A 16,747-nucleotide genomic window follows, 5' to 3' on the forward strand; every position below is an offset into this window, starting at 1 on the left:
AAAGTGTGAAGTCATCACTTCATGAAATTGATGTGTCAAACTGAAGTGGCAAACGAACCCTTCTCTTTTGACAACATGAAATGTTGGGTCACAATACAACAGAAGATGTAAAGGGAAACATTGGAATATATGACACGTGATTCATTTGCTGATTCATTTCAGAGAGCACATTCCACTTTTTAAAAATCACAACTAGTTTTCAAAACATTATGATGATTGACTGCACACTGTTCAGATGTCAGTATGTGCTATAGTGACAGTTCTATATGTAGAATCAATCATCAGTGACTCCCACTGGGTGAGGCCAAACTGTTTCTGACTGTGAGCCGGCAACACAAACTATGATTGCTATTCTGGCTAAGCGTTTTCACCTTTGGCCTCTATAATCTGTCAATCCCATACTGTTTGTCTAATAATTGGCTCTGTGTAATACAGTGGTGTGTGAGCTTGTTACTGTTTTCTGAATTTAGTTGTTTTTGTGGGCCAGCAGTTTGCTGATACATCATCTGTCCTGTTGACTTTAATTTGCTGGTGTACTTAGCAGCCTATGGTATTATTATTTGTATGTAAATTGCTATTGTTATGCTAATATTATGGCTACTTTGATACATGCGATTATGGTTCAGTCAGGGAAGCCTTAATGGAGCCAACAGTGCATGCTTTTCAATTAATATTGCAGATGGGTTTGTTATAGTGTTATTTTTTGTTTTACACCTCTTTGTTACTGTTGAAAAAGTGCATGCCATGTACACAAATAAAAAATTCTAAATCTGTTTAACAAGGCAAGGTATCAGAGGCAAGCCCATCTATTCCTGGTGTATGGGTGCTCAGTGTAGCTGCCTCCAGCTCATAAATGGTTGCTTTACTTATTCACTCACTACTAAACTGCCTGCTGTGCACATGCGTGTCATACATATTTCCCCTTATAGGGCTCCTGGGTCTCTGCATGATCTACGGAGCAAACTGTAAGGTTTCTAAACACGCCATATAAAAAAGGATTAGGCACAAACCAACAAACACCAAAAACCAGCTCTTACATATATTGAACTAGATGTTTTAAAGCTAAGGTTAAAATACTCTGGTTTAATAATGAGGATGAAGCGAATATCATTATTAATAGGACTAATATGTCACAATTAACTCTGCATTTGTAGCTCAGTGAGTCAACATTTAAACTTTTATTAAATTGTTCAGAAGTGAAACTTTCATTCTAACATCTGATATTGTATGCAGTAGAGCTTTTAAGTTCAATAACATGTCATAACATTCTTGCTGCAGTGAGCCTTTTTAGATGAGTATAAATATTAGACAGTTCCTGTCTGTGTGGAGTACAATAATACAGGGCACGCCCAGAGTCAGGCCTCCTGTCCCTGGTGAATTATACATGGAGGTAGTCTGTCATTATCTGTACCGGTGCAAAACAGCGATAGCCCACCTATCATAATAGCTATAATAGCTTGGTGATTTAGACACACACAGCAGATGTTGCTGAGCTGAAATAGTGCAACCAGCAGGTGCTGCTCATAGTGGAAACCCACATTTTGTGCTTGTGTGCACACACGCATGCCTACACACACACACACAGATACACACACACTATAAGTACTATATGAATGTGTGTTCACGTTGCATGCAGACACACACATACTTGGGACACATGCATTTGTGGCCCTCAACAAGTAATTGTGTGCATGTCTGTGTAGCCCATCTAACGGGGCTTTCCAAAAAATATCTCTGTAGCTGTAAGTTTTTTAATTGCTGTGAACATTCATGAAAAATGATCCCTGAAAGAAACCGAGAAGTCCTCTGTGGAAGATACTCTGAATGAGCAGTCAGCCTGCAGGATGTATGAAGACGTCCAATCTTTGTTTGGTAGACCAGGATCTTCTTTATCTTCTTGGCAATGTGTAAAAAGAAAAAAAATGTAATTCTGTCATGCTCTATAAACATTCAGCATAAAACTTTATAGTCCTTTTTTGTTTTATAAAAATGTTCAGAAATGCTAGAGCCCCTTATAGGTTAGCAGTACAGACATGCATGTGTGTATACACATGCGCCTCCAGGTGCAGTGATGACTTATAGGATAGAGGGGTGTGTGATTACATCTTTATTGTTCATGCTGCCCTTTTTATTGTTGTTTTTTCTACAGACATAGATAAATGTTTTGTGTGTGGGTTTATATGTGCGGCCTGCATGTGTGAGTGTATGTAAGATGGGAATAAGTCTGTGTGATCACATATTAGGTCTATTGTTGGTGTATTCTGCAGTTAAAGATTGTAGGCTTAACATCTGCATAAGAGTGTGTAGGACTTGAAAGGAGCTGAGGGGGAGAGAAGAAAGCTGCAGAGAGTTGAAATATCTTCATTGAACTTGTCAATACCATGGTGCATTGTTTTCTTAGTTTTTTTTTAGGAATAGGGTTTTTTGTAGCAGCTGTCAGTTGTCAGGCATTAGAAATAATTTCAGTGAACGCTTTGACTATACACTTCTCTTCCAGCCTGACTGTTGAACTGTCACTCAGCTGTCATATCCACAAAGGTTTGTCCTCAGCCTTGTTTTGAGAACAATATACTGCTTTCTGAATAGAGTATATCAGAGAGCTCACTAACGGGTGTGTACATACACGCACACATACATAGACATGCATACTGTATATGTTGTGAAGGTAGACATACCTGAATCCACATAAACCAAAACACATTTGGCTTTTCAGCCTCAGTGTTTTGACATAGTTTTGTGTAAGTCAGAGTCTTGAGCGTAATATAGTTTTGTGTTAATTTCATTCTTTTCATTCACATTGTCATTTCGCCCACTCCCAACTGAAAGGCAATTTCAAATCTCTCTACATCATCACACACACCACACACACACACACACACACACACACACACACACACACACACTCACACTCACACTAACACAACACACACACACACACACACACACACACACACACACACACACACACACACACACACACACACACACTCCCCACCCCCACATCCTCTGCCTTGATTGACAGATTACCGTTATTGTGTCACACTGTCATGCTGACAATGATGAAGTACAAAACTGTTGTTATGACAACCACCAGTGGGTAGATAATCTACAAAAAAGATTGAGTGGTTCCCAAGGCAGCTCCACACCTAAAAGTGAGTTGGCACAATTTTGCCCAACACTACCTTGCATTTTTCTCCCTGGAAATAATCAACTATGTCACATGGAAGCTAATAAAAACGTTCACATCACATCAGTGTATACAGTGCTTCTCACTAGCGTTATATAAATATAACAATGTATTGTTATGGAAGTACAGCCTCTTGGCCCACAGTTTGTCAGCATTGAAAGTATCCATCAATCAAGTCATCAGACATATATAATAAATCATTGCACATAATTACACATGATTATTAAAGTCAGTTTTCAACAAATCTTGGAAGCTGAAATGCTGAAGTTATAATAATTCAACCCATGTGCAGTTTCTAAATGTCTACATCCAAATGCATTGAATGTCCTTGAGATTTCTCTCAACATTTCATTTCTGCTGTCAGCCGTAAAACACGAGTATATCAGCAGGATATATGTAAAATATATTTAATATGATTGATTTAATAATTCAGTTCATTAAACCAAGACTTAAGTTTGTAATCTAGAAGTTTAGAAGCAATTAATCTACAGTAAGGCATAGAGAGACTCTGGTATAATGCTGCTTTGTGTAAGACAATGCAGTTTTAAGCGTTTTTTCCTACTTTCATGATTCATCTAAATGCAACGGGAGGAAAGTGCACGACACTGTTGGTGCTGTTCTTCACTACTGATCCAGAATGTGGCAATGAAGGAATCACTTCAACTGTTCTAGCAAGGCTCATGCCATCTTTCTCCATCTGAAAAGCAATATAAAAAGGGGGAGATGCAATCATTGAACCTCATTCCAAACTAATTAGTAGGTTTATAGCATGATGAAAAAGGTCTATTAAATAGACTGGACTGCTTTGTAATGACCAACTTCCCCTTGTTTGGCTTGAATGGTTCTCTATCATTCAGGTTTGTTTCAGCCCTGATAAACTGCAGTCGCTCTGACAACTGACATTTTGCAAAGGTTGGAAAACAGGGTGGTGCGGTCAGCAGGGGGATCACCCCTCAGCTGGAGAACCTGGGCTCAAGCTACCATGTCCATAGTCATCCATCCTGCTTGTTCAGCTCTCCTTGAACAACACACTGAATCCCTCGCAGCTGTGCGTCAGCTGACCATGACATCTGACCTCTTTGCAGACAAATATGAATGAATATCCTCTTCAATAGCACTGTTTCAGTTCCTACTTCTCTGACGTCTTACTTATTCTTAAATACTCATATTGACAGCCTCTCCAACCTTCAAGCCTCTGCGTATGTGTAGGATGTTTACATCATCATCTTCTTACATCATTATTGGGATGCCATTTTAAATAAAAATGAAGCTATCGCAGTGGAAATTGGGGCAGTATCTGTTTTGCTCTTTAGTTGCTTTCATCTCAGTGTCCCTGGGTGGGATCCAGGGTTGAAAAATTGTGAAAAATTGAAAGAGGTCTCATTTAAGTGAATCTCTCCGCAGGGTGTTACTAGTGTGTGCGCTGCATTAATCAGACATGCTCTTGCAGACCCATTGTCACTTTCTGTCAAAAGAATCCAAATTCCTTCCTACCTAGGTAATCTCTGGAAATTTAAATTAATTGACATCCATTGTTGTCTTACTGAAAACACAGATGATGAAACATGGATTTATGGTTGTAAAGATGGCTAGTTTTTGGAACGTCAGGATGTATTTAGGGCAACTTCTTGCTGAGGCATTAGTACATGTCAGACGGGGCATTATGGTCAATTAGGCTTTTGTTTTAATGCTGGCAATAATAAAATAGCCCAGGACTGCTCGCCTAGCCTGCCATTTATTTCTCCTGCAAAATCAACAGGATAGCTATTATCAGAGCGAAAAATCACTTTCACTTCAATGTTTGTCTGAATTTGACACATTGTGTGTGTCGGTGCTTTTTATCTGTGTGTGTCCGTGTTGGTGTCTATGTATTTACATTTTTGTGCACATATGTCAGTGTGTGCAAGTGCAAGTTGCCTTTTAAAATGAGGTATGTAGAGTGTACAGACTGATATAGACTGTAACCTGTAGAATGTGTGCTTGTGTGTATGTTCTTGTGTTATGTGAGAGCAAACTGTGGAGCGTACATACACATCCACACTGACAGCCTTATCAGGATGGGCAAGTGTTCTTAAGTACTATTATCTGTGAATGGAGGCAGCTGGAGGATTTGAGCAGAACCTTGTTTGGCAGTGTGTAACTCTTTCAGAGTAATGCTCTCCACGCTGAGGACTAATGACTCATGAAGGATGTTGCTGCTGGGATTCCTCTCTGGATGGCTACATACTTCTACCTTAAACACATTTACAACATGTTTACCTGCTTTTTATCAGTGTACTAAATATTCAAAAGTGAGCCGTCAGTTTTCGTACAAAGTCTTTGTACAGTATTACACATAGAGGAACACACACACACACACACACACACACACACACACACACACACACACACACACACACACACACACACACACACATTATTACACTCTACTGTATTTTAAGGCATTTCTCTAATTTGTACATTTTTGTATTTCTGTCACAACAAGGCTACCGTACATGAGTTTGTTTGTGTCTACGTCTTATTTTTGAAAACATGAGTTATACTTTAAGTACTTGAGTCTCCACATTCCAACGAGACATAAACACACACACCCATGCGCCAATTCTGGACGATAGAAGCAAAGCATATTTTCCTATAGTATATACATATGTTTGTGAATGCAAGAAGAGTGTTTGTGGGTATGCGTGCATGTGGATTTCCTGGGGAACGGTAGAGGACGCTGTCTGTTGATTTAAGCTGTGAGGCAGTTGAGAATGGAGTAGTGAATTTGAAATGTCTTTTTAAAACAGGCTTACTGTTACAAGAGAGGCACTGCCTCGCCGGTGGTGTGGCATTGCAGGCGAGAGTGTGCAATGTTGTGGAACAACGCTGTGCTTATTAAATCTCTTTCTCCTGTCGATCAGCTCTCTGAGGGTCTCATGCAAAGTTTTCTTGCCTCTTTATCTCTCTAATCAAGTAGATTTAAACACAGTGACACAATGTTAACTACTGCTTATTTCTTGCAGGCACATGGAAGCAATGTTCCTTCATGCACCACCTTGTTATCATTCTCTTTCACTGGTGTGCGTGCGTGCGTGTCAGCCAGATTTAGATTTTGCCTTCAATGCAAATCACTCCACCTATAACTAGTATTGGGCTTCAAGAACCCACGTTTACAAGAACTTGGAATTAGTTAAGAAACATGCTTTTGGATTCCACTTAGCAACAGTGAAAGCAAAGTTTGGACTTTACTGACTTTTCGTCTGCATGGATGGACATGTACTGTATGTGTATGTACATAAATCCCAATGACCCAGAGTTTGTGCTTGCAAGTCTGGCAAAATACACCAGAATCAGCTCTTGCCAGCATGTGTAAAACAAGAATCTGAAAAAAAGGTGACTTTTGCTTTTGACAAGAATCCGAAACATAGTTCAGTTAAAAACTGGAATCAAAAAGCAGAATTGAACGTAAACAGTTCCAACTCCTATCTATAATAGAGAAACTATGCCTGACCCATAGTAGGGAACTCGGTATCCCACAGCAGAAAAACACTGGTCAGCCTTATGAGTATTTATTTTTGACCTTTTTCTGTCGAGCAAAGATGTACTGAGCATAATCCTAATTCATTTTCAAACAAATTCACAAAGGGAAGCTACACTATGCAGCCATACTTTTATAATATTCACCAAAGAGAAGAAACTAGGGATTAATAGCTTTATTTAAATTTTCTCTGCTGTTCCAAGCATTTGAACCAATGACCTTTTGGTCACAACCCAGCGTTTCTATCCTTCAGGCAGCTGCTGCCCCAACAATGACAGTTTTCCATTAACCTACTAAGCTGCAAACTCCTAGTCTTTACATTTTTCATTTCAATTGACCTTTATTTACATCAGTCAAAGTCATTCCCAGCTGGAGAGTAATTGTTTAAACAGTGTCCATTTGAATGTAGTCCCTTCATCACAAACAGGAACATACAGTGAACTGAGGAGATTTGGTCATTGAGCTGCAAGCTTTATTTCACATATTCTACAATTACTTATTTCCACAAAGCATTTCATTTTGATTGCATCATTTTGGTTCAGAAAATCAGTGAAACAAAAGGAAACATGCATAGTGTTGATCACGTGAAACAATTTAGAGCGACAGGTAAAAAGATCAAATGATAGTGAATGAAAATATCATTACAACAGTATTCAGTACTACAGTATATAGCCAGTGGCTTAATTTATGTGGATCCATTGAACCTTTTCTTGCAGATTGCTGTGATTTGATAATTAGATGATTACATTTATGCCTTGGTAATTTGTAACTGATCAGACTTGCTGCACTAGTGCATCACAGTGATTATCAGTTACATAATAATTACTTTCAACTAAAAAGAAATGCAGGAGAAGCTGCATCCTGAGGGCAAGATAAAAGCGCAAGACACACAAAACTATTGACTATAGGCTAAGGGTGCTTTCACACCTGCCTCATTTTGTTCGGTTGAATCGCACTAGAGTTCCTTTTCCCCCCATGATGCGGTTCGTTTGGGCAGGTGTGACACAAGCGTACGCTTTCAGTTGAACTCTGGAGCGGTTTGTTTGTGGTGAGAACGTGATCCGACCTCGAACCGGACCAACTGTGTACCAGTGGGAGACAGACGGGCAGAGTGAAGTCTCGGTAACCATAGCAGACATAGTAACGTTGCTTGTCTGAAAAATTATTGAAATGAAATGAGCTTGTTTGACAGTGGATATGCAAGACATAAGCACTAGTCCAGAACACATGACCTTCTTCCTGTATTTACCTTCTTGTTCCCACCCCATACACAGCTGACCAAGAAGCGCTGGTAGTGATGCATGTTGGTACGCTTGGATTTTGTGAAACGAAACCGAACCAAGGGAAAATCGGCCTATTTTTGGTGCTAAAGGTCATGAGATTGGGTCCTTGCCTATACTTTGAAAAACAATGAGCCCTGTAGCTCTATAGGCTCTGTAATGGTCTCAACAGGTTTTACAAATTAAATGGATACATTAAGGTTACAGATGGTTACAGATTGTGGTGTGCCAGTGTCTGCAGTCTAACTCCAACATTTACAACTGAGAAGTCAGCGGCTTGTAACTGCTACTGAAGCGCCCACCCAGTCCACATCATCTCTGCACTCTGGTGTGGTCGTCACGCTTCAGAACCAACTGTCCTCCTGTCAGCAGCACAGGTCCTGAGGTTCTGCAAGGACCGCAGCCGGCCAAACTGTCTAGCAGGCTGACTGAATTTCATTGAACAAAAAAATATTTTTTAAGTAGGTTAAAGTAAGAAGTAACAGATGTATACAATATTGCCACATAGCTATGATTCTTCTTTCCTTTACAACCTCTCTCCTTGCCTGTCTCCATGAGTATTACAGCAATCACTGCAGGCATTACAAGACACTGATGCTCTGGAAAAAAACTACTGTTTTAAAATCGAGACTTATTCACCCAGTCAAATCAATCGATGAAAGCTACTTATGAAAGTGTCCATGTCTGGAAGGCCATTACCATCTCAGCCAACAAGACAAATAGACAGATCACACATGTGAATGTATTCACTTATTCTCAAATACCTCATATACCTACTTGTACACACATGAAGGCACACAAGCACTTTAGACACAAATTGTGCAATGACAACCAAGGCGCTCACACACTTAGAAACGCAATTAACGCAATTAGAAAATGTGGTATGTGGAAACTCTAGTCTAAATGGGACAAAGACAGGGACAAGCCAAGTAGTCCAGACAGTGAGTCTAATGGCGTAGATGAAGTCAGTTGAAAGAGTCTATATGTATCAGTTAGTCTGTCCGTGTCTGCATTGATCACACAGCAGGTGGCTCAATACTCATCTCTAACTTTCTCTTTCTGCCTGTCTGTTTCCTTCTACCTCCTCTTTGACTTTTTCTCTCTGTTTAACCCCCCATCAATCACCGATCAATTGACAGCCATCAAGAGAATGGAAAATAAGCCTTGTTTGCATGTCCGTGTGCGTGAATGTGTGTGTGTCCTTGTGTTGCTCTGTATGTGTGTACAACACTATTCATTTGAGAATAATAAAAGGACTTACCTGAATGCACAAGACCGCATTCTGTGAAATGTTAGCTCTGTAAAAACAATTATAAATAATTGGCCTGTGCTGACTAACAACTGAAATGACATTTAGGAGTGAGTTTAACTTAATTTCTTATTATTTTGTTTGTTTTTCATACTTTAGCAAAATAGAGGTTACTTTCAGTACGGTAAATGTTTTACATATTTTACACATTAAAATAGAGACATTCAGTGTTAATGTCTCCTTTTGGAATGATGCTGCAATGCAAATGAAGAGTGAGATTTAACAGGTCTTCTTTTTAAAATATATTTTACTTTTCCTCATATTTTGTATAGTGCTTTGGAAGCTCTATTGTAAGCAGCCTTTGATTTAATAATGCTGCTGGTATTCTGCAACTTGTGTGTATGTTGTTGGTGTTTTTTATTATTATTAATGATTACATCCTTCTTTTGCAGTTCAGCAGATGAGCAATTTCGCTGGAACGCTCAAGGTAAGGTTCTCTATGAATGTTTGTACAAACACACACACACACACACACACATGCTCATACTGCTCAGCCATGAATGCAAAGGATATCAATGCAATATCTCCTGAAACCTTTTACTGCTGTTTTTCAACCTAAAACCCTGACTTGTCACACATACTAGCACTGACAAAATCTCTAAGGTTTTATATTTGCCAGACATCTTGAGTTAAGGATTAGATTTATTGCCCCAGCACCAACAAGGCCTGTTCCGCCATGTGTCTGATTGACACACCAGGAAAATTGAGTGTCAAGGTACATTTAGAATTTATACCTGTGGCCCAGTAATGTATGAGCAGAAGCACCCACTCACATACCTGATGGATTAAAAGATGATTGCAAACACACACAGATGCACACACACTCACACAGACACATAATCACACTTTCAAATATATATCAGAATGTGAAAGTGGTGCCTGACCAAGGCCACTGTTGGCTTTGACAGTCAGTGTTAATCTGCATATATGAAAAGTAAAAATAATCTTTTTGCTTGTTTTTCACACTCATCTGCTGCTTACATCCTATTTCTCTTTTCTCCTTTACAGCTGATGGACAGAAGGATATCGAGGACGAACTGACCACTGGTTTGGAGTTGGTGGATTCCTGCATTCGGTCTCTCCAGGAATCAGGAATTCTTGACAGTGGAGAACGTAAGTGTATTTATCAGCATCATTGTTTGTCTATTTAGACTCTGATTATTTCAATCCATTTCGTGTCATTGACGTGAGTCAGACCCAAACAGAACTGCAATCCAAACAAAATACAATTTCAGTCTAAGAAAATAAAGGTACAAAACCGAATTTCAATTGCGTCTCTAATTTTTATGTTTATTCACATTTGTTCTTGAAGCATTTCTTAGACAGGAAATTAGTTGTTTACTTTGTTAACACATGATGGATCAAACTCAAGGTCTGCTCAACTCTAGCGGGCACTTTAGCAAGGGTAAACAAACCGGTTACTGCTTCTAAAGGAATATAAATCTCATTTTTAATTGTCATGCACAGTCATTCCTTTAAAAGAGGTACTCTGGGGGAAAGACTATCCAGGCAATCTTAATGAAAACTACACCTCTGGTTGGTTTAAATATAGAAGGATTATGGTGTGTATTGTTTTGTAATTATTTTTGTTTTCCTGAATGAAATAAACTCTTATTAGTCCCTTAGGCCATTAGATATCTGGCCTAAGTGCGGCAATTCCCTATGTTAATATTGAGTTCTCACTCAGATTTCATTTCTACTTACAGTAAGCAAATTAAGTCGAGGGAGGATTTTGTTCCAGATTAGACATAAAGTATACGGTATAGTTAGATTAAGTTAGTAAATTATTTGAAAAAATGTGAATATATTATGCACACATAAAAAGTTAGAGAAATGCATTTTCTCACTGGGTGAGAATGATACATCTGAAGTTTGGCACTGAAAGGTTAGCACAGTTGATTAACAAATACAACTGACTTCTAAACCAAGGACTTTAAGGCCTTATTCAAGTTATTTTATGAAAAGATAAACTGGCATTGCTCTTTAAAGGTAGAGACAAACAGATAACAACCTGCAGACAGTACAGTAACACACTATGCTGCTCCTGGATTTGTACCAACAACCGTCTACTTTCAAGCAGCTTTTCCATCCTGTAGGCCTTGTATTGTGATAATTCAATTCAACCAATGATTGAGAGGCAACCTGTGTATGAGGACTTGCTAAATGCGCTTGGCATTCTCTTTGCAGGTCATTGGTTTTGGAACACTGCATTCCCATTCCACTTATTGTCTGCTGACCTTTTTGATTGTTGATATTGCTGCAACGGATGGCATTTTAAGAAATTGCACTGAAGCAGCGCATTTCTACATGAAGAGTTTACTCACATATTATACAAAGAGTTTTACCAACTATTGTTTCTAGTACTATTGGAATGGGCTGGTTTGGTGAGCACCTACATAATAATCCATCCGCTTATACAGTGTGGACCAATCATGTGTTGTCTGTGTAGGAGAGCACAAAAGCTGAACAGAAACTTACTAAGAAAGCTGGTTTGGAATATTTACCACAAGACTGCTGTTGCTGCTCTCCTTTCATAAGAAACAGGTTGCATGTTTAAGCACATGCAGAATAGTGGGGATACATGTCCGATCATTTGATTCTTATCTTGTTTGCAGGGAGTGCCTGAATCCCCCGTTACTCCTGCTTTATCCCAGTCCAAATAGATGGCACTCACATTGTGAGCACTGTTATTGTGGCTGATCCAGCTGTTTTTCCCATTTTGCAAATGGGTTTCTAGCAAAAGCATCACAATATGTGGGTGCAGATAAATTCAGCATAGCTACAGTATTTGTATGTGTGTTTTTGTGTGTATGTGTGTTTTCCCCCAAAGGGTAGCGCTGCAAATAGCTAAGCGGTAAATACACAGAATAGTGACATGCTGCTGTCTTCAGTGAAAGGTGGCACAAAACAAGGAGGCTTTTTGGTTTCAGCTGATACACTAGTTCGTAAGGTGTTACAACAGAGCCGCACAAATGCACATTATTACGTAAGTGTTGAGAAAGACACAACTTCGCAAAAAAGTTATTATTATGGAATGAAATTTACTTTTCAAAGCAATAACTGTGGGGCCTTGGTGCATTGTGCAATCTTAAAACTAATTATTTCTCCATCGAACAACCTAATGACTTTGCTATCGTCCGACCATCCACACTCACTTTATGAACACTGAAACCAACACACGCACAGTTTTTGTCATGCAGCGCACACAATGTAACAAACATCAAGGCCGAGTGATGACGAGCTTGGGAGCTCCCACTCACTCTCTGCGTAACTCAAAGTGCTGTTTAATAATTCATAAAAAGCTAGGGATGAATCGAGATGAGAAAAGACAAGTCTTTTGTGAAGGCAAGAAGCAGAGGAGTTGATCTTGGTTCACAGTGCACAGGCTCACAGCCAGAAAGGGATTCTGGGGAGGGAGAGGGAGAGGGAGAGGGAGAGGGAGAGGGAGAGAGAATATGGGAGAATAATAATAAGGGGTCTTTGATATTTTTGGGGAAATAAAAAACTAAGATGCCTGTGCGCTCTGGGGAAGACACTTATTGTAGACTTTATAAGGAGCTAGTCATGATATTTAGAATTTTAAAATGCTTCCTTACACTAAGTAACTGTAACAACACACATCATACACTTGAAATTTGTATTCAGAGAGAGAGTAAAAATAGCAATTTAATGAAATATTTATACACTGCTGAGTGAACAGGTCACGGATCTGACTACATTTCAATAAAACCAAACCACACATATAAACAGACATACAGATAACCATTATATCCGCTCACACAAACGCCACTGACTATCGAGTGGTTTGAAACAATTCCCTTCCGTTCACTTTATCACTCGTACACAGATTGGAATAAAGTCCATCTTACAAACTGCCTTATGATGTTCTTATTCCCAATCAATATAAGCGTCATGTGCACAGCATGTGGGAACCAGAGAGAGGGGATTATTATTTGACACCACAGCATTGACTGCGTCAGGTGGTTAGGATGCTGCTGCTTCTCAACTGGGGGGTGATATTGTCGTGTGTGGTGTGTGTGTGTGTGTGTGGTTACAGTCGTGCTTATCGTTTGACGACAGATATGGTTCATATAGACTCTATGTCAATACTTAAATGATGCTTAGGCTGTTATAAAGTATGGAAGGTGAAATGAGTGTACTCCAGCCAATTAGGTATATGAAGCCATATTCAAATACCATGCAAAGCTTACTAGACAACAACAGGAATAAGACAATGTTTAGTGATTCATTCCAAACTAGAACTTCCTTATATCTTACACAAGGGGTCAAGTGAATTGTTGCTTAAGTCGACAGTACAAGATAAAAATTAACATGTTTGGGGAGGTAACAAGTCAAGTTATTAGGTGTTCCATCTATTAAATCTTTCTTCTATTCAGCCCTCCTCCTCCCATCCCCTCCATCTCCCTGCTCCTCCTCCTCCCATTCTCTCTGTTCCTCTGTTTCTCTTTCCCATTGCTAATAAATTATGTATGCCATCTCCAACTCACGGAGTGCTGCACTGCTGCACTATCTGTTCTAAATTGCTTCTCTCTCTCTCTCTCTTCCCTATTTCACTCTTCGCCTCTCAATTGCTCCCCTTCACGCCCCCTCTCTTTCTCACTCTTAATCTCTCTATACTCACTCTCTCACTCCCTCTATATATGCACACACACACACACACACACACACACACACACACACACACACACATACACATACACATACACAAACTTAACTCAACCCCCACCACCTACCCAACCACACACCACTCCTGTCTCTATCGGTAGGACCGACTCTTCTTTCCCAGAGTTCCTTGCAGCTCAACTCCACCCCGGAGGCTTCGCTCCAGTACTCTGCCAGCTACCATAGCAACCAGACCCTCGCCCTTAGCGACAGCATCTCCGCAGCAACTTCTCAGCGCAGCGGGCTGGTTGGCGGAGCCGTGCACAGCTACAACCAGGTAGGAAACACTGCTGTAAACGGATGATAATGAGGATGGGTGGAGGTTCTAACACCGGCCATTTGTCTGAACTTAAGTGTCTGTTCTTAAAGAACTTGTACATTATGCTGATGGCCAGAATATTTTAATAATTCCCATCAAAGGAGTTTGACTTTGAATGTAACTCAGTTTGAGTTCTCCACTGTTTATAAGTACAACAGCTTGTACTTGTTTGCTCGTTGAAGGGATATTGAGAAAAAGTGTTGAGATATATTGTACATGCTGATTTTCAGATTCCTTGCTTCTCTGTCATTCTGTCACAGACTGAGCGAACATCGCCCTTCTTTTTCCTCTACCCCCTATTTTTCATGGACTATCTGCATAGCGCTTCTCCAGCTACATGCAGCTCTAAGTGCTCTTGCCGAATGTGGATTTGTTTGACATCCCACTTGGGTCTAGTTGATCAGTGATGTAAGGACATATTTATACAGCATCACATTTGATTAGCCTTACTGAAGTGGTTGAGTCACTACAACTGGCTTTGAAAGCAATCCATAGCATATTAGACAAATTCCTTAACACTGTTCAGAAGGACACAGGTAATCAGATGCTCAGACCAAAATGAGGAGATGATTAAACGCACACAGAGAAATCTCAGCAAGTGTCTTGTTTATAAAGACTTGAGAAATAAAGCTGTAGACAAAGTCACATATTAATCACAGCAGTGTGCCGATGAAGAGAGAAAACCCACCTAATTACTTTCCAGCCTAGAGGAGCCAATTATTTCCAATTTTCATGTCCTTAGCATATCAGTCGTAATACATGCTTACACACACACACACACACACAAACACACACACACACACACACACACACACACACACACATACACACACACACACACACACACACACCTACTAAATCTGTGAGCAGCTGCAGTGCTTTATTAAAAGGTATTGACAGTGTATATATAATATATGTAATATTAAACAATGATTACAGCTGTTTGTGAAAAAAGTATTTTTTCAGTAAAGTTTCCATGACGTAAATGTGTGTTTTTTATGTTTGTGTTAGTTTCTCATTTGCTGTGTGTGTGTGCAAATCTGTGTATGTATATGTGAGAGAAAAGTGAAGGAGGTAATGTTCTGTCTTTGTGAACACATTCATTCATTTCCCCCCTACAATCGCACCAAAGTTCATTTCATAGCTGGTTTCGGACAGAGCTTCTATTACTTCCCATAATAAGTCAGAAATACAGGAGGCAAAGACAGAAAGAATAGATAGATAAACAGATGGGCAAACATATAGATGGAGACGGATAACGCAAAGGGAGTTTTTATTCTGTCTGTATTCTAAATTCTTTAATATTTCTTCTCCTCTGTTTCCCTTGTATTGCAGTGCTCCTGTCCTCTTTTCCCTCCCCCTTCTTCCTTCCCTGTCCTCTCTGCTCACCATCTCTGTATATGAGCATGAGTATGTTTGTGTGCGTGTGTGCGTGTGCGTGTGTGTGTGTGTGTGTGTGTGTGTGTGTGTGTGTGTGTGTGTGTGTGTATGTGTGTGTGTATCCTCCTCTCTGATGTTTTTGGCTTGTCAGTGTAATGGGGCCAGTGTTGTCAGCAGGGCTTGTTGATCATGAATAGCTTTATGCAAGCCAGTGCTGCTAGATAGGCAAGTGTAGCTTGCATGCATGTGCAGTACTGCAGGTTTGTGTTGGTGCGCTTGCAGGCATGTGCACATGCATATACACATGGGGGTGTTTTTTATGCACTCCCTGTGTGTGCAAAGGTTTGCACAAGTGACTGTTTCAGGGAGAGCAGTGTGAAAGGTCTAGCATGTTGCTGCTCTTCTGTAGGGTATTTATAACCCTGAGAGGCCCTGCTTTAATTATGCATGGATACACGGCACCTCAAACATCCCAGTGTTTTACTGGAGGAGAAGAGAAGCGGCACTGCAAGATGACAGAATGTGATGGAGAAAGTGCTATCTCTCACATTGTGTGTCAGGCTTCCTATTTATTAGTTAACTCAGCCAACAATTCAGCTCTACTCATTTATTTACCCTGTGAATCACCCATCCATCTGTGTATCTGTTCACTCACCTCTTCATCAGTCTAAAGTCCATTTCTGTCTTACTTTGCATCTTGATGACTGTAGCACATCTGCAGTGTTGAACACAATCAAGTAACATAAACCATTAATAGGTTTCTTAAAGGCAGTGTTTTTGGCCTGCATCTCATTAGCCTTCTCTTGCTCGACTTCATAACCTACTAAACTAACACAGGGGGACTTGTATAGGAGATTTTTATGGTGCACATTTCTGGATTGTGGCTCACATCCCGATTAAGATCTCTCCCTGGCAGTTTATAGACACAACACTTTGAATAATTCCCTCTCTACTAACCCTTTAAGTGGCATTGTTAACATAAAACACTTTTCTTTTCATGTATACTTTTCATAGGTTCCATTAACACCTTAAATACTCAAGTATTTTTTAAAGACCACAACTAATTGCA

General features: G+C 39.8%; 1 protein-coding gene across 4 annotated transcripts in view; it reads left to right on the plus strand.

Annotated features, from left to right (window-relative positions):
* Positions 1-16,747, plus strand: part of ctnnd2a (catenin (cadherin-associated protein), delta 2a) — a 283,909-nt gene that overhangs the window by 118,381 nt on the left and 148,781 nt on the right. For all 4 annotated transcript variants that reach the window (XM_039790447.1, XM_039790449.1, XM_039790450.1 and 1 more), the window contains exons 4-6: positions 9,689-9,723; positions 10,305-10,409; positions 14,084-14,256. In XM_039790447.1, the coding sequence (XP_039646381.1) occupies positions 9,689-9,723; positions 10,305-10,409; positions 14,084-14,256 (313 nt within the window). The remainder of the gene's footprint in view (positions 1-9,688; positions 9,724-10,304; positions 10,410-14,083; positions 14,257-16,747) is intronic.

This window comes from Perca fluviatilis, chromosome 22, assembly GCF_010015445.1.
Source record: "Perca fluviatilis chromosome 22, GENO_Pfluv_1.0, whole genome shotgun sequence".
NCBI lineage: Eukaryota > Metazoa > Chordata > Actinopteri > Perciformes > Percidae > Perca > Perca fluviatilis.